We start from the raw sequence: 22,648 nt of genomic DNA, 5'->3' as shown, positions 1-22,648 counted from the left end.
AGTGGGAGAACTTGCACAATTGGTGGCTGACTAAATACTTTTTTGCCCCTAGTTTATGGGTTACGCTAATCTATATTTACATATTTCCAAGTTATATTCTTGAAGATCAAGGGGTATTCAATTAATTGTAATGACTGGAAATCTGACAGACTTTGGTTTTTAATGTAATGATAATATGATTAGGTTATATCTGTAGGAGAAGGTAATGGGTTAAAAGAAGCAGACAAAACCTACATATAAACTGAAATGCAACATCCATTTATGGCCAGCTATGTAAACTCAAACATTAATTTATCTTGCAATAGATGTAATTTTCTTGGTAATATTCATTTGTGTCTTCTTCTAATGCCTCTTAAAGGGCAACTCCACCACTTTTCAACCTCATTTTAAAAACTGATTTTCAAACACTATGAGATTCACGGTGACGTGGGGAGCAAGAAGACACCCTCCCTATGGCTAGGAACTCATTACCAGTTTTGAAAATCACAGATTTTCTTACTTTTAAACCTAACCTGTGATGTCACAGAGAAGCATGTTTTAGGACCTTTCTTCTTATATTTTCACATGTAGACACTGGTATTGTGCTGGAGATAATGAATATGATGTTGAAAAGTGGCGGAATTGCTCTTTAAGGGGAAAGTAATCTAAAAGTAACAAAGTAATACGATTACGTTTCTGAGTTTGGGTAATCCAAAAGTTGTATTAATTATTACAATTTTGTACTGGTAACTAGTAACTGTACTGAGATTACAATAAAGTAACCTACCCAACCCTGCTGAACGGCATGGTCTAGCTGATTATGCTGGCCGAACAGCATGGTCTAGCTGGTCGTGCTGGTGACTAGCTTATTCTGGTCAAGCTGATCTGACCAGCACAGTCTAGCTGGCAAAACAACACCCATTATTATCATATTTCCCAGAATGCTCTATTCTAGTTACGTTTTTAAAAATTGTTTCAACACCTGTCTGTTTGCGTGTTGATTGATTAATTAATCTTATGCTACACAAAGATAAAGAACTAATCGTGTTACTAATCCAATCTGTTAGTTGGACTTATTGCACTCCGTTACTGAAACGATTGCTCCAGTTTAGGTAGTCTCTTTTATTTGTCTTTCTAACCCTGCCAGTCATTCTTAATGCAGATTGTGGGTGAATAAAAGTTTCAACTGTTGGATATCCCCACTTTCTGGATTCCAATAGGAATTAAACATAAATTTGCAAGCCTGCATAATGTCACTTGCAGGCCTGGTAATAATGGCCCCGGAGAAGAAGGCAGACGTTTATGTGTCCCCAATCGATTTTGTTTTTTAGTTTGTTCAATTACTTATTTTGTACGTAATGTTGCCACTACCATCTCTAATGACTTCTGCTCTTTAATTCTTATTCTTATCTGTATTTTTTTAAACTGCATTGTTAGTTAGGGGCTCGTAAGTAAGCATTTACTGGTGACCAGTTTATGTTGGTATGCTGTTAACCAGCATATGCTGGTCACCAGTGTCCAAAACACAGCGAAGGCTGGTCACCAGCAAAACCAGCAGTAGTCACCAGCATATGTTGGTCTATGCAGTTTTTTTCACTGTGGAGTCTTTGAGACTGAGAAAACAAGCAAGAGTGTGAGAAATAACAGTCAATTATGAGTCTTCATTTAAAGTCTGGGAAATATTTGTTTAAATAACTGCTTTAGCCTCCAGAAAATATCTGATTTAAGATGCGTAATGATTCCACACAGTGCTGGTTTAGTCATTGGTGTTTTAACACTGACCATGACTGTGGGGACTCAGATGAATTGATGTATTTTCTTGTTCATTTAAGTTGTCTTGATTTATTGAAGTTTGGGCTCCTTGTCTATGTGTTCTTTCAAGCTACAGAAACCCTCCATTATTGTCCACAATTTGTGGCCTGTCAGGACTGACAGATGACCTGCTCTTCACCTTGCAGATTCCCCACGGAGGTGACGCATTGTCAATCAGCAATCATTACTCAGCTTCAATTGAGAGTGGGGCTTGGGAAGGTGGCGGGGGAAACTTGCTTTTTAAAGCCTCCACCAGAGAGAGGAGTGGTGACATCAGCCTGTTGTTGTGCGCCTCTGGCTGTTTCATTGCAATTGAGACAATTATTTATGGGGACAAGAGAGGAGAAAAGTGGAGGGGGTTGTCATTGCACATGAGGGGTAGAAGGGAACAAAAGGGAATGGGACAATGCAGGGGCTCATGAATATCAATTGGGCCAGCTTCCATCTGCTATGTGTTGTGGAGGAGACTGAGGCCTGTCTCCTGTCTTAAAGGCAGAGTGCCTACCCACAGAATGAGGGCCCTGCCTAGAGCGAGGGGGGCACTGCCCATAGTGAAGTGGGCAGTGTCCAGAGCGAGGGGGGCACTGCCCATAGTGAAGTAGGCAGTGTCCAGAGCAAGGGGGGCACTGGCACTTTCCAGAGTGTGGGGGCACTGTGCTGTCAGAGCTGTTAGAGCTCTTCAACAGCCACTAAGACCATGTCACCTATAATGAGCTGTAACCAACACAGACGAATCAAAATAACCATTTTGAAGCACAAACAAGGGAGAAAAATGTGGGCTGTGAATTACTCAGTAATGTTTTGAATCCTAAAATAACGTCAGAAATTATATATTTTACTTTGTCTGGTGGGTTGTTTCTCCATCCTCTTTATTGAGGGTTAGGAGTTGATGATCGTCTGGGTTTTTATCCGACTGTGGCCATTGTGGTTTTTGGGTGTAGTTCAGTTCTTGCAACATAGTTTGCAGTGGTACATTATATGTCATTTTTATGATGTAAATGTTTTCAAAACAAAAGGATAAAGAAAGCAGCAGTCTCACCAGTATAGTGTAGAATCTCTAACAGCATACAGAGGTCACTATGACAGCTGTTGACAGGGAGTATACATGCTCTTTGGCTGTTGATTCTGGGGTCTCTGTTGACGACTGGGCCCATGTCTGTGGGATGGTTGTGTCTGTGACAAGCCGCCAGTGCCCTGGGACAGAACTGACAATAGGGTTTAGCAAGGAAAGGCCTTGCTCTACACTAACCCCAACAGTCAGTTAGGTTGTCCCACACTGGCCGCCCTGCTCCTCCCTCCATGCTCATCATGGAAGTGGTCTTGTACTCAAAGTGAAAGAATAAACCCTGGCATTCACACGTCACAGAGAGACAGAGAACGGGAAAACTAACGCATGCAGTGACATTCCATCACCTATTAATAGCCACTGAAAATGTCAAATGTTTTCAAGTCTATCTTTTGTAAAAACATTTGGTGACTAATTCATTCCATAAATTAGGGATTATGACTGTGAAAGAGGTTGGACTGGAGGGGACAATGTGGCAAGAAGCTACTTGACTCAAGCATTTATGGAGTCTGGTAGTATGGGTGTGGTTGGGGAAGAGGAGATGGAGGACAGTGGTTTTGTGTAGGTGGGTGTAAAGCTACCAGCAGATGGCTGTGTCAGGTTGACAAGGCGTGTTGGCCTCTTCACAAAAGTGATGCCTGCAGGCATGGCCCCTCTTCTTTCTCACCGGATCAACTTTCTTCTGCGTTGGAATGAGTCAGACACCTCCTCCAGGCTAAGACATATAATCTGGGCTTGTCAGGCCCTTTATCAAATAGGATCAACTGGTGTGCCAAGCCTTTCTCCTCTGTCCCCATGGGCAGGAGGATACCTGCACATGCATTCCTTCAACACATCCAACTCCCAAGAGGCATATCACCTATCTTTTATGATGGCTCAGCTCAAGGAGGGAGATGGTTGCTCTGGATAGTACTGCATGATATCAAGCTATGATACAAACATGATGTTTGGTTGTTGGAGGATTTCTGAGCTCCTCTGGTAATTCAGTTTCAAAATATCAACATCAAAATGCTGCTCAACAGAAATGCCCTAACTCACTATCTTGGAAAGGGGGTGGAAATTGAGATCTGGATGGACACGAGATTGATTAAAGTTGTTTACATAGAGCTTCAGTGGTATATGATAATAGTAATCTGTTTTCCCAGTAAAAGATGAAGACACCATGTACAAAAACCCTCCCACTCTCCGCCTACCTGGGGGAGTTGCCATACCACTCAATCGAAGCTCATTAAGGACGATCATGTCAATCAAAAAATGGCTGGGGCTACCACTTTAAATACTTACTTAAACCAATCAGCACGGACCACTAGAGATGAGTTATTGACTCCATGTGGCATGAATGTGGTGTGTGGCGGCAAAGGTATTTACTTTGTATCGTTATGTAGATTTAGATTGTTTGATTGTTGTACATATAAGTGCACCTGTATTTGCTAATTGTGTAACGCTGTAGTGTTTGGAGTATTTCAGGTTGGGTGTTTGCCCTTTATTTACTATGTGCTTCTGTTTTCCATTAATGCCAGGTTTCTGTTCATCCTAGTGTAACCATCTACATCCTCCTCTACATCACCATCTTTTATCATCTGTTACACTGTCTGAATCCTACAAAAACCGAAGATGCAAATCTAGTCAATAAAAGTTCAATAGGTTGGCAGACATGCCCATTGTGGTACCTCCCATCCGTCCTACCCAGTTTCTTTGAGCTATTTGACACACCAGTTATTGATGGTGTGACAGATTGGTGTGGATAGTGTCACATGTCTCCTGGACGATACTCTAACCTACCCCAGGGCGCATTTCTCAACTTGGTTCTATTTCCCGGCTGGCTGCAGCAAACCCTTTGCATGTTCCCTCTGCTAGTCAGAGTGAGTGACGAGATTGGGAAGGGAATGAATCACAGCAGGGTCGTTGTTCTCAGAACTAATCAGATCACTTGGCCTGCCCTGAGCCATATATCTTTGTAAGCTCTTTAATTGAATTGAGTCGGGATGAGAGTGCCTGACTGAAATGCCTTCCTATGTGTAACTGAGCCTCAGCAAGACAACATACAGTATTAGACTTCTGTTTGAAAAAGGGTTTTGTTATGGTTTTTTATTTTATAGGATTTCTGTCACAAAACAAAGGGTCATATCCCCTTTCTGCAGAGCATGAGCATTACAACCTACCTGCTGCACCCCTAAAATGTAATCTGCTCTGCAGCAAGCAGGTTTTATCCTCAGTTTTCACCTGTAGTGCCTAATATGAAATAATCTGAAGCTTATTTTAATTTTATTTTTTTACATTTGAATTGGCTGATAAAGACAGTCATCAAAAGTGACAGAATTGTCAGACGCGACCTGTTACAAACACTTACCTTATTGGATTTCTTGGTCACCTGGTTTAGTGGTTGGATGCATTTGCACCCGACTCATTGGGGATGCTGTTGCTCCTTCAGGACTTTCTCTTTCGGCTCTATTAGCATGTTACAATAAGGTAAGGGCTCATTTTATTGATGGGAGACGTAAACTCCCTGGCTGTTAGTTTGTGGCTGGCTGGCACCACTGCCTTTTTATATCCACTTTGGGAAACATTTCCAACCAGACTAGTTTCATTTGGGCGTACAGAAGACTTACTGTACTGGAATTACTATGTTGCTGGTATTACTTTGAGAAGTTTCTCCGTAGCATAGCTAGTGACACCTGTGTGCATATGTCTAAGTGGAGTCTGAACATGGCTGAGTGAGACCACCTGTGCAAATGCATTACCTGAGACAGCTGGATTTTCCGAGAGCACAACAGTAACTGAGGTGAAACAGGAAGCATCTTACTTCATATGTAGCCGGAGGGAGGCTGTGAAAGCCAGACACATGGCAGCAAGGACAGAGAGCCTTCTTCAGGCTGCTTGGCCCTGGCTTCGGATGTGGGTTAGAATATGAATTTTAAAAAGTCAATGTTAAACACTGACTCATGCCAGTGACGCACAGTAGCAGTTATCCAAACATGTCTGATCCCCACAGGTAACAGGCCAGGGCTATGAGGTCACTGAAAAGGCTTCAACAGAGAGTTGAATAGCTTTAATTCAGAATACACGTGCCACACAGGAGGGGGAACGGTGGGGGGAGGAGCACAGTCTGGTAGAGAAGAAAAGAGGGCTCTGTAGCTCTGAACTCTAAACTTGCCAGACTTTACACCGTAAACTGCTTCTATTCCAAGGTCTTTAGATTTCGATCTCAATTGCAGGAAAGCCGAAATGTTGAAGTCCAAAAGCACAACTGTTTATGCTGTAACTGTTGGAGACGTGCTGACTGGACAGAGAAAGCTGCTGTGCTTGTAGGAACACGTCTAATCTCAAAGTTCTCTCCTCATGTCTGCTGCTGTGCTCTACAGCAGGCAGCCTGTTTTGTCTAAAGTATGGCACTCTCCACACTCAAACGCTGTTAGAATGTTCTCATTGTTATTTATTTTATGCTTCGCTTATACTTGGCGCTAACATGGTTCCTTTGTCCTGATCTTGTTTACATTCTGATTGTGGCCACTTTTTCAGACATGCGTCTACAGATGGTGCTAATGTTTTTTATCCACCCACTGTCTGCATTGTGACCAGAATTTCCTGTATGCAAATCATTTGTCAGATATTATTTCAAAATGTACATTTTTTAAGACACTGATGCCATACGTCCATGTTGCCACCTGTCAATGATTTTAAAGGCAGGAAAATTATGGAAATGGTTTTACTATCCACATCTGTCTACCTATGAGATATCCATACACATCCACATACATTGTGTACCATCACAATGCGTTTTTTATTGTCTACATCTGTCAAAACATGTGGGCACAATCAGAAAGTGAACAAGATCAGGACAAATGATGCATGTTAGCACCAGGTATAAACAGGGCTTTAGACAGCATAAACTGTGTTTACAGCCCCTCTAGGTGTCGAAAGCGCTCCACAGGGATGCTGGCACATGTTGACTCCAATGCTTCCCACAGTTGTGTCAAGTTGGCTGGATGTCCTTTGGGTGATGGACCATTCTTGATACACACGGGAAGCTGTTGAGCGTGAAAAACCCATCAGTGTTGCAGTTCTTGACACAAACCGGTGAGCCTGGCACCTACTATCATACCCCGTTCAAAGGCACTTAAATATTTTGTCTTGGCCATTCACCCTCTGAATGGTTCACATACACAATCCATGTCTCAATTGTTTCAAGGCTTAAACATATTTTTTTAACCTGTCTCCTCTACACTGATTGAAGTGGATTTAACAAGTGACATCAATAAGGGATCATAGCTTTGACCTGGATTCACCTGGTCAGTCTCATGGAAAGAGCAGGTGTTAGTAACGTTTTTTTCCCCTCAATGTATGCTAGATGACATGAGATATAGGGCTGGGGCAGGGAGGCAGTAGTGACTGAAAAACCTGACAGAGTGCCATTTCATCAACTCTAAAGTATATGAATCTTCCAGGTAGACTTTAAAGGGGTAAACAACTATTTTTATGAAGATGTAATTAATAACACACATACAAACAATACCATTGAATACAAAGGTAGTAGATCAGTTGCTGTAAATGTTTGCTGTTTTTGCAACCTGGTCTCAGAGCCAAATGAAACTTACTTTACGTATGATACCTACTAACTGTCTAGTTACTTTAGACAGAGATGAAAACAGGGAGGTCTGGGAGGATGGGTGCTAACCCTTCCCTTTATTCTAAATGTAGCCCAATCACCTTACATGCTACATAAATTCACCTAAACTTTGTCGTTTTGGTTACCCTAACTTTCAATGTAAGTTTCCCCCATAATTTTCCTTTGTTGCAGCGCAACAAGCAACCTGGTCTCAGAGACAGACGTATAATATTTTACAACGGCTATTCCATTCATAATGTAAACTAACGTAACTCAATATATCATAGTAAATGGGGTGTCAGATTTACGTACACAATAATATGAATTGCCCTGAGACCACGTTGATTTAGCAGCAGTTGTAGTTAGTTGACATGGCAGTGTTTCTCGTCTTTTTCCTACCAATGTAAATGTTTCCTGATATGTACTCTGAATATTGATGCCCTATAGTTAAATTGTCCCTGGAGTGGAAATGGGATAGAATGGAGCACTGTTGAACACCACATAGAATTCCTCTATTATTGCCTGTCTGAAACAGGCAACGTGTTGGGACCTAGGCAACATGATAATTGTAGACAGTACCCAGCAGACTCAAAGGTGGTTGCTATCTGTTCATGAAAACAGTGTTGATGTGTGGGAAAGCTGGCTGTGCCTGGCACTGCAGCTCTGTCTCCTCTCACGGCTGCCACCAAACTACTGGCTGCTGGAGCCACACAGCTCCATTATATGGCCAACAGCTCCACTGTGTGGGTATGCAACTCTGTTTTCCCTATTTTCAGATTCTAAAGGATTCAATGGAATTCTATAGGTTCTAATATGGGTTGTTTATGCTCCGGAACATCCTCCAGATCTGCACACGTTGGCCTACGTGTAGATAAAAGTAAGAGGCCAAATGTGTTGTGCCTCCTCTGAACAAACTGTAAATTGCTGATTCATGTGATATACAGTACATGTTTTACAATACAAATGAACTTTCATATAAAAATATAACTTGGTAAAGTATTGTTTCAAAAGTCTTATTTCTGATTTTGGTGTCTGTATACTGTCAAGCTGTGTGTGTCCGCGGCAGAGTGTGAAGATCCCAGAGCCTCCTCACCCTTCCATTCCCTCCCAGCTACTGCCCTTGTTGCTCCTCTCCTCTCCCCTCCCCCTGCCTGGCTGCCTCTCTGGCCATATTTTTAAGGCTTCTGTGAGATAGTAAATAATTCAGTCAGCGGTGCTGCGTACAGGTCCTAACACGGGGAATTGCAGCCTCACTCCCGCAGTCTGCGCTCTGACCGCAGCTCTAGGGAGAACACACACACATCCAGGGAAGCTGCAGAGCACACACACATACACACACACACAGTGAATATGCCCCCTCTCTGGCTCTGCTCTCTCACTCTCTGCTTCTCTCTCTTTTGAACTGCCTCTCCAAATCTTCAGTCATTTGATACCTCAGCATCAACACTACTACTGCTGCTGCTACAAGGTAACCAGAGAAAACACAACTTCTTGAGGCTCAGCAGTCTTTGTCACTAGTCCCTGTCCATCTGTCATCCAAAGAGGAAATATGCTGGATGCCGGATCGAGAAGGGTCCCGGAATGGCTGAGGCTGTTGGCCGGCCTAAGTCTGCTTCTCTGCCTGGTGGGGGAGACAGGGGCCAAGAGGGTCCCCAAAATCCCCCGTTGTCCTGTCACCTGCTCCTGCACCAAAGACAGTGCCTTCTGTGTGGATACCAAGGCTATCCCCAAGAGCTTTCCCCCTGGGATCATCTCTCTGTGAGTACAACATTGATCACTCTGTCTGTTCCTGTATACTCTCTCTGCTTTTTGGTTTATTCCTTACATTTCATTCCAAAATGATAAAACCAGCTGTTGATAATGTACATAAAGACTTACTAGATGGAAGATCTGATGTCATGCATGGTTTTTACAGATTACTTAATAATTCATGGACTAGCCTGTTGACCTTACATTAGGCTACACTTTACAACAAGGTAATTTGGGCTTTTACAATATATTCTAATGTGTCTGGTTTCCAAAAGCTTATACTGTATAAAACCACTGATCCTTTTTTTGTAACTTCTTAAGTTATACCACGGTTATCTTTTCTAAACAACAGTGAACTGTGTCTCTGAAAATACCATTATCAGGAGAGCAAGATGGTGTTTGAGCTCCTCAAGAACGTGTGTCTGATTTTAAAGAGACTTAAGAGAAAGAAAGGAGCAGGTTCACCATGGCTTGTGTGTTTTGATGGACAGGGCTAGGTCAGCCACGACATGCTAATGAAATATGACAAATGGGCACTTTGTGTCCCTGTGCCTCAGTCTCTCTTCATCCTTGGACAGAAGTCAGGGGGAGCTAGCAGAAATTAGACTACATTGATTGGAGTAGAGCAATGGGATGTGCCTTAGCCCTCCTGGGACTTACAACAGATTCACAGCAAAAGACATGCATGTCCTCCAAGGGATAGTAACCTTACAAAGGTTAGATAAATAGTGCACAGTAATTGGAATGACAATAATGTAATACATTCTGTAGCATAGGACTCAGTATGGTTACATTTTAGTTATATGTTTACTTTGATTTTTAGTTGATATTGACTCAATGTATTATCTTTCTGTAATTGAACATAATGTTCTTGTATTTAAAGAGCTTGGGGAATTGAAGAGCACAAGCACTACAAGGTGGAGGTAGCCTCATTTTTAAAGTGATGAATACAGGAACCTGTGAATAAAGAAACTGTGTGTCCTAGTTTCAAAAGATTTCGCCCTCCTTGAAATTCAAATGGTAATACAGATTGAGCTCCTGGTAAAAACATGCCGTTCTGCATGTTTAGTTCTGTCAATAGATTGACTGTGCCTGGGGACTAGGGAGGACATCCCCTTGCAGTCTCTGTCCACTCATATTGATTAGGTGGGATGCAGCACCAACATCCATCAGGCCCTAACAATTCTTATTTCTCCCCTTCAAATGTACAAAAACTAAAAGTCTGTGACCAGAATTTTTTTAACCAAAAGCTATGCTCATAAACATGTTATTCTCATGAATACATCACAAAAACATATGTGGCAACAGCAACATATACACATTTAGCGTGGAACAACAAGCCCTTGTGCACAATGGGGGTAGGATTTTATATGATAAGCATGATGACATTGACTTAATGTTAGTTGATAGAGCCTGGATGATAAGTTGATTGTCTGTACTTCTCAGGACAATGGTGAATGCAGCCTTCACTACAATCCCAGAGGGAGCCTTCTCCCACCTGCACCTGCTGCAGTTCCTGTGAGTATTCATGCATGTCCCATCATTCTATCCTCACCCTTACTGTCTGAGGTAGAGGAATTAGAGCAGTCTCAACTTAACTTCTGTGGCTTGGGTCAATGAAAATGCTAAACATGTTCTCTCCAAAACACATCTTCTGTACAACAACAAAAATTCAGCTTGACCAATCTCGCTGGTTGTTTTGGAGGCAAATCAGGATAATAGATGTTGGAGGGCTAAACATATACAGTTCATTCAGAAAGTATTCATACCCCTTGACTTACTCCACTGTTTGTTGTGTTACAGTCTGTATTCAAAATTGAATAAATCAAGAAAAATCTCACCCGTCGCCACACAATACCACACAATGACAAAGTCAAAACATGCTTGGAGACATTGTAGCATATTTATTGAAAATTATATAGAAATATCTAATTTACATAAGTTTTCACACCCCTGAGTCAATATTTTGTAGAAGCGCCGTTTTGGTAAGTCTTAGACCTTTGCACACTTGGATTGTAAAATATTTAAGTCATTATTCTTTTTAAAATGGTTCAAGATCTGTCAAGTTGCTAGAAAGCCATTTTCAAGTCTTGCCATAGATTTTCAATCCAATTTAAGTCAAAACTGTAATTCGGCCACTGGAATATTCAATGTCATCTTGATAAGCAACTCCAGTGTAGATTTGGCCTTGTGCTTTAGGTTATTGTCCTGCTGAAAGGGTAATTCATCTCCCAGTGTCTGTTGGAAAGCAGACTGAATCACGATTTTATCTAGCATTTTGTCTGTGCTTATAGCTGATCCATTTATTTTCATCCTATTTCCATTTTATTCAGCCTTAATCCTTGGAAATGACAAGCATACCCAAAACATGATGCAGCCACCACCATGCTTGAAAATATGACGAGTGGTTCTTAGTAATGTGTTGTGTTGTGTTGGATTTATCGCAAACATAACACTTTGTATTCAAGGCAAAAAAGTGTATTTCTTCGCAACATTTTTTTGCAGTATTATTTCAGTGCCTTGTTGCAAACAGGATGCATGTTTTAGAATAATTGTATTCTGTACAGGCTTCCTTCTTTCACTCTGTGGAGTAACTACAATGTTGTTGATCTATCCTCAGTTTTCTCACATCACAACCATTAAACTGACAATTGGCCTTATGGTGAAATCCCTGAGCAGTTTCCTTCCTCTCCGGAAACTGAGTTAGGAAGGACGCCTTTATCAGTGGAGGCTGCTGAAGGGAGGATAGCACACTAATGTCTGGAATGGAATGGTATCAAACACATATAAACCACATGTTTGTTTTTGATACCATTCCACCCATCCTGCTCCAACCATTACCAAGAGCCCGTCCTCCCCAATTAAGGTGCCACCAATCTCCTGTGTCCTGTATCTTTGTAGTGACTGTGTGTCCATCCAAAGCCAAATGAATAACTTCGCCGTGCTCAAATGGATGTTCAGTGTCTGCTTTTTTCTTTTTTACACATCTACCAATCGGTACCCTTCTTTGCAAGCCATTGAAAAACCTCCCTGGTCTTTGTGGTTGAATCTGTGCTTGAAATGTACTACTCGATTGAGGGACCTTACAGATAATTGTGTGGGGTGCAGAGATAGGGTAGTCATAAAAAAATAATGTTAACCACTTATTAAACACGGAATGAGTCCATTCAACTTACTATGCGATATGTAAAACACATGTTTACTCCTGAACTTATTTAGGCTTGCCATAATAAAGGAGTTGAATAATTGTCTTGAGTTGATATTTCAGCTTTACATTTTCTATTAATTGTCAAAAAAATCAACAAAATTCCACTTTGAAATTATGGGTTATTCAGTGACACAAAATATACATTGAATCAATGTTTTATTCAGGCTGTAAAACAACATATGGAAAAAGTTAACTTAAGAGGCGTGAATTGTTTCTGAAAGGAACTGAAATTAGATAAGATGTACAAGTTGTGAAGTAACATTTGTTCAACAATACAATCACTATAAATCTCTTGAAATAAACTGTTATTGAAAACAGTGGTGACATGGCATTAGTGAGTAAAGTGGCTCTGTATCAGTGTCATCACCCATGACTGACTCCCTTCAGTTCTCTTCTATTTAAACAATGGCTTATCTGTCTATGCAGATTCAATGGAGTGTGTGTGCTAAGATGAAGTGGTTTCAGTTTATATTAAGGCCGACCCATACTATGTATATTGGATACTTGATCACTGCCTTTAAATTGAGTAATTCTTGTCCACTCCACACAAATTCAAGTGATTTATTTGTTACTGGAGGAGATGCTTTGTACACTAATTGTGTCCATTTAAAATCAAGTGTAAATAAATACACATTTACAGTACCAGTATTCAGTAAGATGTCTTCTATCCTCTCTAGCAGTATTTTTCTGGGCATTAAATGGAAAGTGAAACATTTAATTCCAGTATTTTGTAAACCTCTCCCTTTCTCTCCCTTTCTGCAGTCTTCTGAACTCCAATACCTTCACTGTGGTGGCTGATGATGCCTTTGCAGGTCTGGCACACCTGCAGTACCTGTAAGTGTCCCACTTTGTGCCTTCATTCAGTCACACACACACACACACACACACACACACACACACACACACACACACACACACACACACACACACACACACACACACACACACACACACACACACACACACACACACACACACACACACACACACACACACACACACACACACACACACACACACACACACATACATTTGAAGTCGGAAGTTTACATACACGTACGATGGAGTCATTCAAATTCATTTTTCAACCACTCCCACAAATTTCTTGTTAACAAACTACAGTTTTGGCAATTCGGTTAGGGCATCTACTTTGTGCATGACACAAGTAATTGTTCCAACAATTGTTTACAGACAGAATATTTCACTTATAATTCACTGTATCACAATTCTAGTGGGTCAGAAGTTTAGTTGGTAGAGCATGGCGCTTGTAACGCCAGGGTAGTGGGTTCGATCCCCGGGACCACCCATACGTAGAATGTATGCACACATGACTGTAAGTCGCTTTGGATAAAAGAGTCTGCTAAATGGCATATATTATTATTATTATTATTATTATAAGTTGACTGTGCCTTTAAATAGCTTGGAAAATTCCAGAAAATGATGTCATGGCTTTAGAAGCTTCTGATCATCATTTGAGTCAATTGGAGGTGTACAGTGGGGCAAAAAAAGTATTTCGTCAGCCACCAATTGTACAAGTTCTCCCACTTAAAAAGATGAGAGAGGCCTGTAATTTTCATCATAGGTACACTTCAACTATGACAGACAAAATGAGGAAAAAAATCCAGAAAATCACATTGTAGGATTTTTAATGAATTTATTTGCAAATTATGGTAGAAAATAAGTATTTGGTCAATAACAAAAGTTTCTCAATACTTTGTTATATACCCTTTGTTGGCAATGACAGAGATCAAACGTTTTCACAAGGTTTTCACACACTGTTGCTGGTATTTTGGCCCATTCCTCCATGCAGATCTCCTCTAGAGCAGTGATGTTTTGGGGCTGTTGCTGGGCAACACGGACTTTCAACTCCCTCCAAAGATTTTCTATGGGGTTGAGATCTGGAGACTGGCTTGGCCACTCCAGGACCTTGAAATGCTTCTTACGAAGCCACTCCTTCGTTGCCCTGGCGGTGTGTTGGGATCATTGTCATGCTGAAAGACCCAGCCACGTTTCATCTTCAATGCCCTTGCTGATGGAAGGAGGTTTTCACTCAAAATCTCACGATACATGGCCCCATTCATTCTTTCCTTTACACGGATCAGTCGTCCTGGTTCCTTTGCAGAAAAACAGCCCCAAAGCATGATATTTCCACCCCCATGCTTCACAGTAGGTATGGTGTTCTTTGGATGCAACTCAGCACTCTTTGTCCTCCAAACACGACGAGTTGAGTTTTTACCAAAAAGTTATATTTTGGTTTCATCTGACCATATGACATTCTCCCAATCTTCTTCTGGATCATCCAAACTTCAGACGGGCCTGGACATGTACTGGTTTAAGCAGAGGGGCACGTCTTCCACTGCAGGATTTGAGTCCCTGGCGGCGTAGTGTGTTACTGATGGTAGGCTTTGTTCCTTTGGTCCCAGCTCTCTGCAGGTCATTCACTAGGTCCCCCTGTGTGGTTCTAGGATTTTTGCTCACCGTTCTTGTGATAATTTTGACCCTACGGGGTGAGATCTTGCGTGGAGCCCCAGATCGAGGAGATTATCAGTGGTCTTGTATTCCATTTCCTAATAATTGCTCCCACAGTTGATTTCTTCAAACCAAGCTGCTTACCTATTGCAGATTCAGTCTTCCCAGCCTGGTGCAGGTCTACAATTTAGTTTCTGGTGTCCTTTGACAGCTATTTGGTCTTGGCCATAGTGGAGTTTGGAGTGTGACTGTTTGAGGTTGTGGACAGGTGTCTTTAATATTGATAACAAGTTCAAACAGGTGCCATTAATACAGGTAACGAGTGGAGGACAGAGGAGCCTCTTAAATAAGAAGTTACAGGTCTGTGAGAGCCAGAAATCTTGCTTGTTTGTAGGTGACCAAATACTTATTTTCCACCATAATTTGCAAATAAATTCATTAAAAATCCTACAATGTGATTTTCTGGATTTTTTCCCTCATTTTGTCTGTCATAGTTGAAGTGTACCTATGATGAAAATTACAGGCCTCTCTCATTTTTTAAGTGGGAGAACTTGCACAATTGGTGGCTGACTAAATACTTTTTTGCCCCACTGTACCTGTGGATGTATTTCAAGGCCTACCTTCAGACGCAGTGTCTCTTTGCTTGACATCATGGGAAAATAAAATAAAATCATCAAAAATCATCAAAAATAAATTGTAGACCTCCACAACTCTGGTTCATCCTTTTGAGCAATTTCCAAATGCCTGAAGTTACCACGTTCATCTGTACAAACAATAGTACGCAAGTATAAACACCATGGGACCACGCAGCCGTCATACAGCTCAGGAAGGAGCTTATGTTTTTGGCTAAGGTGTATGTAAACTTCCGACTTCAACTGTATATGCTCAACAAACATTATATCTGAAAGAATGAGGAAGTGGTGTTACAATTAAAGATTACTATGGTGTCCAGTCCTCAGCCAAACAAGGAAAGTTCAAGTAACATTGAATATTGTACCTCCTCCTACCAGAGACTAGTCTTCCTTCCTTTGTGGGTCCTGATAAAGCTGAGCATGCCGTTTTGTTAATTGACAGGAAGTTGGCCACCAGGAAATATTAAATTGCTGATGCCATCGCATTTGCTGCTTTCCATGTAAGCAATGCATTAGGCTCCATAAAGTGATTGTGTGGCTCTGGCTGCAGCCCAGCCCCAGGGCTCTGCAGCACCCAGCCAGCTCTACCCAATGGTGGCTCCTCACTGTGAATGCTAATGAACTCAGATCTTCATATCCAGTGCTGCTCCAAATAGGAGACTGACTGCAGTCTGACTGAGCTCACACAGTGTAGCCCTGGGATGCCTCACACATCCAGAATGAAGACAGAGAATGCACCTGTAGCCAATTGTCACTTGTGGCTATCTTTCATCATTCCATCAACTAAAATTATAGATTCATCATCCTAAAATAAGGAGATGTTGGTGATATGATGAGAAATTCTCATGTGTGCAATGTTTTGAAGAGATTAATTGTGGTTGTCATTTGTGTAGTACAGGTAGTTCACAGAGCTATGTTTGCATTAGTAACTTAAGCCAAATATTGTCCAATCGACAACTTGTTTTATAGTTGGCAACATTTGCACAGTAACATTCTTTTAGTTTCTAAGTGGCTCAGTTCAATGTCCAAACAGCTGAACTTTGATACAGGGCTTAGACTATATTTATTCCTGAACCCATGTAGAGGCACCTTACTAACTATCTGATGACAGGGCAGTTTTGCCTATAAGTCATTTCTCGATTTTAAGTATACCCAAGAGACGTACACCTGCTACGTTACCTCCATTAGAAAAATGTGAGCGGATGATGAATGGTTGTTTTGGATGCTTTGCACCATAGCCAGTAAAAGATTCCCTCCCCCTCTTTTCCTTACAACTTGGCTTATCCTCAAGGTTAGTCCCGCTCTTACTGCAGACAGTCCAGCCAGCAGACAGGTCCGTTCCCATTATAGCTGCTTAAGATTCAGGAAGCATTCCCTGGAAGCTAAATGAAATCTCTCAAAGTTTGCAGGACATGTTCCCCTTAGGAACAGGCTTTTGAAGTAAATAAATAAGGGAAAGACGGAGACACAATCAGGTTCAATAAGACAAATATCACACTCTGAATATGGAAAACAAGGCTGTGTACTGTCCATGAGTGACATGGCAATGTATTTAAATGGTCTTGATTGAATTACAGTACCAATCAAGTTTGGACACACAGATTCAATCAAAGGGTTTTCTTTATTTTTTTTTTTACTGTTTTCTACATTGTAGAATAATAGTGAAGACATCAAAACTATGAAAAAACACATGGAATTATAAACAGACTGGTACTGTATATTAGCAAATGACCCCCAGTTCTACCACAAGTATCTTGATTATCATGATTGCTTTCATCAGATTTGTAGAGAACAATGACGTCCAAGCCCTGTCAAAGCATACCTTCAGAGGGCTTAAATCCTTGACTCACCTGTGAGTATATCTTCTGACTTTTTCTCTGTAAATATCAATGGAAGAATACTTGTTACGTATTGCATGGACATGTTATGATTGTTATACATTTGATCTTATCTCTGTCTCTTGTAGTTCTCTGTCAAATAATAACCTGCAGTTCCTTCCACGAGAACTCTTCAAATATCTTGATATTTTGACAGACTTGTAAGTACACTACTTTTTGAAAGGGACACGTTAGCCTTATCATAGGTTTCATCTTGTGATATGTTTTTGAAGTAACTAAGTTATCACCATGTTATTACAATTTTATTCAGCGCTGTAATTGGAAATGCGCTACCAAGAATCCTTACGAGACAGTTTACCTTCTGTCATTCTATTGTTCTATGTGTTACCCAGAGACCTGCGGGGTAACTCATTCCGCTGTGACTGTAAAATCAAGTGGCTGGTGGACTGGATGGAGAAGACCAACACCTCTGTCCCTGCCATCTACTGTGCCAGCCCATTTGAGTTCCAAGGTCGCAGAATCCATGATCTCACCCCACGAGACTTCAACTGTATCAGTGCAGGTTTGCCCCAAATCATCTTTAAATTAATTTCACAGGACAGCAAGGCACTTAATTGATAGATTGATAATCCTCATCTCTGTCTTCCCCTGTAGACTTTGCCGTTTATGAGACTTTTCCCTTCCAGTCTGTGTCAGTGGAGTCCTATGAATTCAACAACAATCAGTTTGTGGCCTTCGCCCAGCCTGATACTGGGTTCTGTACACTGTTTGTATGGGATCATGTGGAAATGGTCTTCCGGATGTACCATAATATAACAGGTTAGTTTCTTCTTTGACTTAAGCCTTTTTTAATATAACAAATCATGCCACAAGACAACCAATGCATTCAACTGTTATCACTTAATTATAGACCAAGGGATTTTACATTGTATCTTTAAGTACACAGAGGAGACTGAATTCAGCTAAACCTGCTGCTTTCTGCTTCTTTGTTTCTCCTAGCTCGCTCCGCTGTCTACTGCAAGCCTGTGGTCATAAACAACACTCTTTACATGGTTGTGGCTCAACTTTTTGGAGGATCCCACATCTACAAGTGAGACTTATTCCAATTCTTTATCAAAGGCTAAATGTAATTGATTTGTTAATTTTCTTAGCCATTGGCGCTTTTCCATTAAGACTTACCCACACACCAGTGGGCCACCAGTGTTTTATGTTAATGTAAGCTCTGGTGTAATTGTGTTTCCATCAGAGTATGACACTTAAGACTTCCCACTGGGCACAGACGTCAATTCAATGTTGGTTCAACGTAATTTGAAATTACATGAAAACATAGTTGATTCAACCAGTGGCGAGCACAATCAACAACTTATGCATAATTCAAGACTGTTGATTTGTGAGGTGTTAAAGTTCACAGTTATCAAGTGTTATGTAAATGCCAGCTGAAAAGTACCAGCCGCCTGGCTTGGCCCCAAGTTAGAACAGGTCTGCCAGAGCCATGGCCCGGTGAGGCACGGGTGCCAGCCTTTGTAGATAGAAGCAGAAAATCTTTTGAATCTTTTGGGTAAAAAACTGGGGTAAATCATTATTGAAAATGTGCCAAAATTGTGTTACGATTAGATGTTTGTGATGATGATTTTGGGATGGCTGACCTGGTTGACACCTTTTCAGGTGGGAAGAGGACCCACAGCGATTTGTGAAGATTCAGGACATTGACACCACACGTGTGAGGAAACCCAACTTTGTTGAGACCTTCCAGCTGGATGATGAGTGGTACTTTGCCGTGGCAGACAGTTCCAAGGCAGGCTCTACGAGTATATACCGCTGGAACAGCAACGGTTTCTACTCCCACCAATCCCTTCATCCCTGGCATCGTGACACCCATGTGGAGTTCCTAGATGTGGAAGGGAAGCAGCGTCTCATTCTCTCCAGTGCCTCTCAGCCCCCAGTGGTTTACCAGTGGAACCGCAGCCTGCGCCAGTTTGCCTTTCATTCCCAAATCACTGAGACTTTCGACGTGCAGATGGTCAAGCATTTCTGGGTGCGCAACGTTCTCTACCTTTGCCTTACACGCTTCATTGGTGACTCCAAGATTCTCCGATGGGAGGGGCAGCGCTATGTTGAGATTCAGACCCTGCCCTCACGTGGCTCCATGGCTGTGTATCCATTCACTGTGGGCCCCCGCCAGTATCTTCTCCTAGGGAGTGATTTCTCCTTCTCTCGAGTTTACCTGTGGGATGACCTCACCCAGCGCTTCCAGCCCTTCCAGGAGCTCAACATGAGAGCACCCCGGGCCTTCAGCTTGGTGTCTGTGGACAACAAAGACATGCTGCTGGCAGCCAGCTTTAAAGGCAACACACTAGCCTACCAGCACCTAATAGTGGATCTCAGTGCCAAATAGACCAATCCAGCTGAATCTACAGTATGAGACCATTCATTAATCTGTGCTGTTCTTGTGGAGAAGCAATCTAAGCCATGCAACTAAATGCCTGTTAAATTGGCAAAACAAAATGTAATCGTACCAATGAACAGGAAATGCATGATATCTTCTGATATGTCTGAATCAATTAAAACTGGATGTGTAATGACAGAACATATCACCATAACTAGTACATCACTATGCAACATCACTACTTACTTGACCTACCATTAATTTATGCTCTGTGGAAAATATACTTGGAGGTTCCATTGCAGATATAGTACAAATATAAGTAACATCAGATTATGTGAAAAGCATGTGCATCTACTGAACTTTTCTATTGGATGTTTCAAATCCTTTAATTCATGAATATCAATATAGGAAAATAACTGTTCACATCAAATAGTTAGACATTCTATGAAATGATAGTTAAGATATTTTGTTCAAAGCAATACTGTAATCTGCATGCCATAATGTTCTCTTAACAGTAGATCATCTTTTATAAAATTATTATGTGTACATTTTATATTGCATCAAGGTAATAATAGCAATACGTGTTAATAAATTTCGCTCTGTTGATCTTGAATGATACCAATATATTTTTGTTTAATTACAATGCATGTGCACATGTACAGATTTCCCTAAATAAATGTTTGGTTAACTGAATAGGACTGGAAGGTTGTCAAGCTCCTGTCATCACTGTGTGTGTGTGTGTATATTATATATATGGACACCTACTCATTCCAGGGTTTTTCTTTATTTTTACTATTTTCTACATTGTAGAATAGTGAAGACATCACAACTATGAAATTACACATATCGAATCATGTAGTCACAAAAAAAGGGTTCAACAAATCAAAATATATTTGAGATTCTTCAAAGTAGCCACCCTTTGTCTTGATGACAGCACACTCTTGGCATTCAAGCTTTGGACTGGTACTGTATATATTTTTTAAATATCTACAAGCCTGTTTTTGCTTTGTCGTTATGGAGTATTGTGTGTAGATTGAGGCGGGAAAAAACAATTCAATCCATTTGAGTAAGGCTGGAACGTAACAATGTGGAAAAAGTCAAGGGGTCTGAATACTTTCCGAATGCACTGTACAACACTGTTCATTGCCTTACATTTGTTTTGGACTTGGGGACTATGAAGAGACCCCTTGTGGCATGTCTAGTGGGGTATGTCTGTCAGAACTGTATGTTATTTTCAACAAAGTAATGTTTCTCATACAAACAAGAAGTGATGCAGTCAATCTTTCCTCTACCTTGAGCCAAGAGAAACAAATGCATCTTGTTGATATGAGTCCTCTGTGTGAATGCTGCTCACATTTATATAACCAGGCAATACTCAAGATGTGATAAAACCAGAGCCTGCAGGACTTGTTTGGTTGAATGTGTTGTTGAAAAAGCAGAGCACGTCTTTATCATAGTCATAATTGTCCCTATCGTTACAACAACGGAATCAATATGCTTTGACCATAACAGTTTACCTTCTAAGGTAAAACCAACAAGTTTAGTCTCCTCTACTTGCTCAACAGCCACATTAATCATTATCATACTCAGCTGAGGCCAATACTTATGGAATTATTTGTACCAAATACAATGCTTGTGGTTTTGGTGCATGCTTATTGATAACTGGAAGAATGCATCAAGTGCAGCGCCTGGATGCTGCACATTACAGGACATTGTAAATAAGAATTTGTTCTTAATTGACTTACCTGTATAAATAAAGGTGAAATTAAAAAATGAAATAAAAAATATCTTCATAAGAATCACTACAGAACGATTTGTATGTTCTCTTATTGGCCTACACTATTTTAAGTCCAGCCTTTGGAACCCTGACTTTTTCTGGATATAGCTACTATATGGTCACTACATCCAATTGGTGTGGACATCGCTTTAGAACAAAGTTCTCCAGCATTAGTCACATTTATGTCAAAAATAAAATAACTTGTTTCAACATTATTCTTCGAATAGCCTATACCGGTATATACACATTGTTAGTAGGATATTATGAGTGTTGTGATTGTATGGTTCACTACTGTATTTGACACTTACCACCATAGAAGGGGGTATAGTGTGAGCAGAGTCTGAATTACGGGGGGGGGCAGGGGTGTCTCAGACCCCCTGAATGAGTCACGAGTCCCCGTAAATGCCACAAAGTTTAAAAAAAATTGGGGATGGATCTCTAAATATAAATTACATCGTATGGAGAAGCAATACTCCAAGTCGCAGCTTCATACTACTTGTCAAACAGAGAACTGAAACTGTATACTGGTTGTTGGAATGGAATGGAATGAGTTGTGCAGGGAGCTTATTGGCATTTGACAAAAAAAATGTATTCCTCATGTCTTACTCATTGGTAGGAAAAGGATTGGTCCAAATCGGATATTTGGTACTAAATTTATTGAATATGATCTGAATCCTATAAATTAAAAAAAGGCTAAATTGGGTGTAATCAATCTCTGGAATACATTTTAATTTCAACAAAATTATGTTTCAGGAATGCCAATCTTGTTTGTAACTACAGAAACAATTGCAAAACAATCTGAGATGGTGGGTGTCATGGCTTGCTGAAATGACATGGAACAACTCCATGCTCCTATATGTTTAAAATGCTATTTGTATGGCTACAGTGGTAAACTGGTGCCTGTCATACGTGTTACCCTGAATCAACAACATAAGTGTTCATTAGTATACAGGGCTCCAGAGTAACATTTTCCCCTGGTGTCACTAACTTTTACAGTTGGTAGCACCAGCCCATAATTTGGTTGGATGGACCAAAGCATGAGTAATGATCTTATAAAGTCATACAGAGTGCTTTATTAAAGAAGTATAATAAAAAAAGATATTCAAGTAACAAGTGGTTTCAATTA

At 40.8% G+C, this 22,648-nt stretch overlaps 1 protein-coding gene across 2 annotated transcripts; it reads left to right on the top strand.

The window, feature by feature from the left end:
* Positions 1-4,156: 4,156 nt before the first annotated feature.
* Positions 4,157-20,441, top strand: LOC124033320 (leucine-rich repeat LGI family member 3-like). 2 transcript variants are annotated; one of them, XM_046345316.1, is made up of 11 exons: positions 4,200-4,217; positions 8,886-8,931; positions 9,006-9,221; positions 10,659-10,730; positions 13,183-13,254; positions 17,302-17,373; positions 17,488-17,559; positions 17,752-17,921; positions 18,014-18,178; positions 18,359-18,449; positions 19,025-20,441. In XM_046345316.1, the coding sequence occupies exons 3-11, from the start codon at positions 9,013-9,015 to the stop codon at positions 19,752-19,754; spliced, it is 1,653 nt and encodes a 550-aa protein (XP_046201272.1). In that variant the 5' UTR covers positions 4,200-4,217; positions 8,886-8,931; positions 9,006-9,012; the 3' UTR covers positions 19,755-20,441. The 2 variants fall into 2 exon arrangements, with proteins under 2 accessions (XP_046201271.1, XP_046201272.1); XM_046345315.1 differs by lacking the exon at positions 8,886-8,931 and having other exon boundaries at positions 4,157-4,217.
* The last annotated feature ends 2,207 nt before the right edge of the window (positions 20,442-22,648 follow it).

Source organism: Oncorhynchus gorbuscha, linkage group LG04 (assembly GCF_021184085.1).
Source record: "Oncorhynchus gorbuscha isolate QuinsamMale2020 ecotype Even-year linkage group LG04, OgorEven_v1.0, whole genome shotgun sequence".
In the NCBI taxonomy this organism is placed as follows: domain Eukaryota; kingdom Metazoa; phylum Chordata; class Actinopteri; order Salmoniformes; family Salmonidae; genus Oncorhynchus; species Oncorhynchus gorbuscha.
This window is presented reverse-complemented; position numbering and strand designations above follow the sequence as displayed.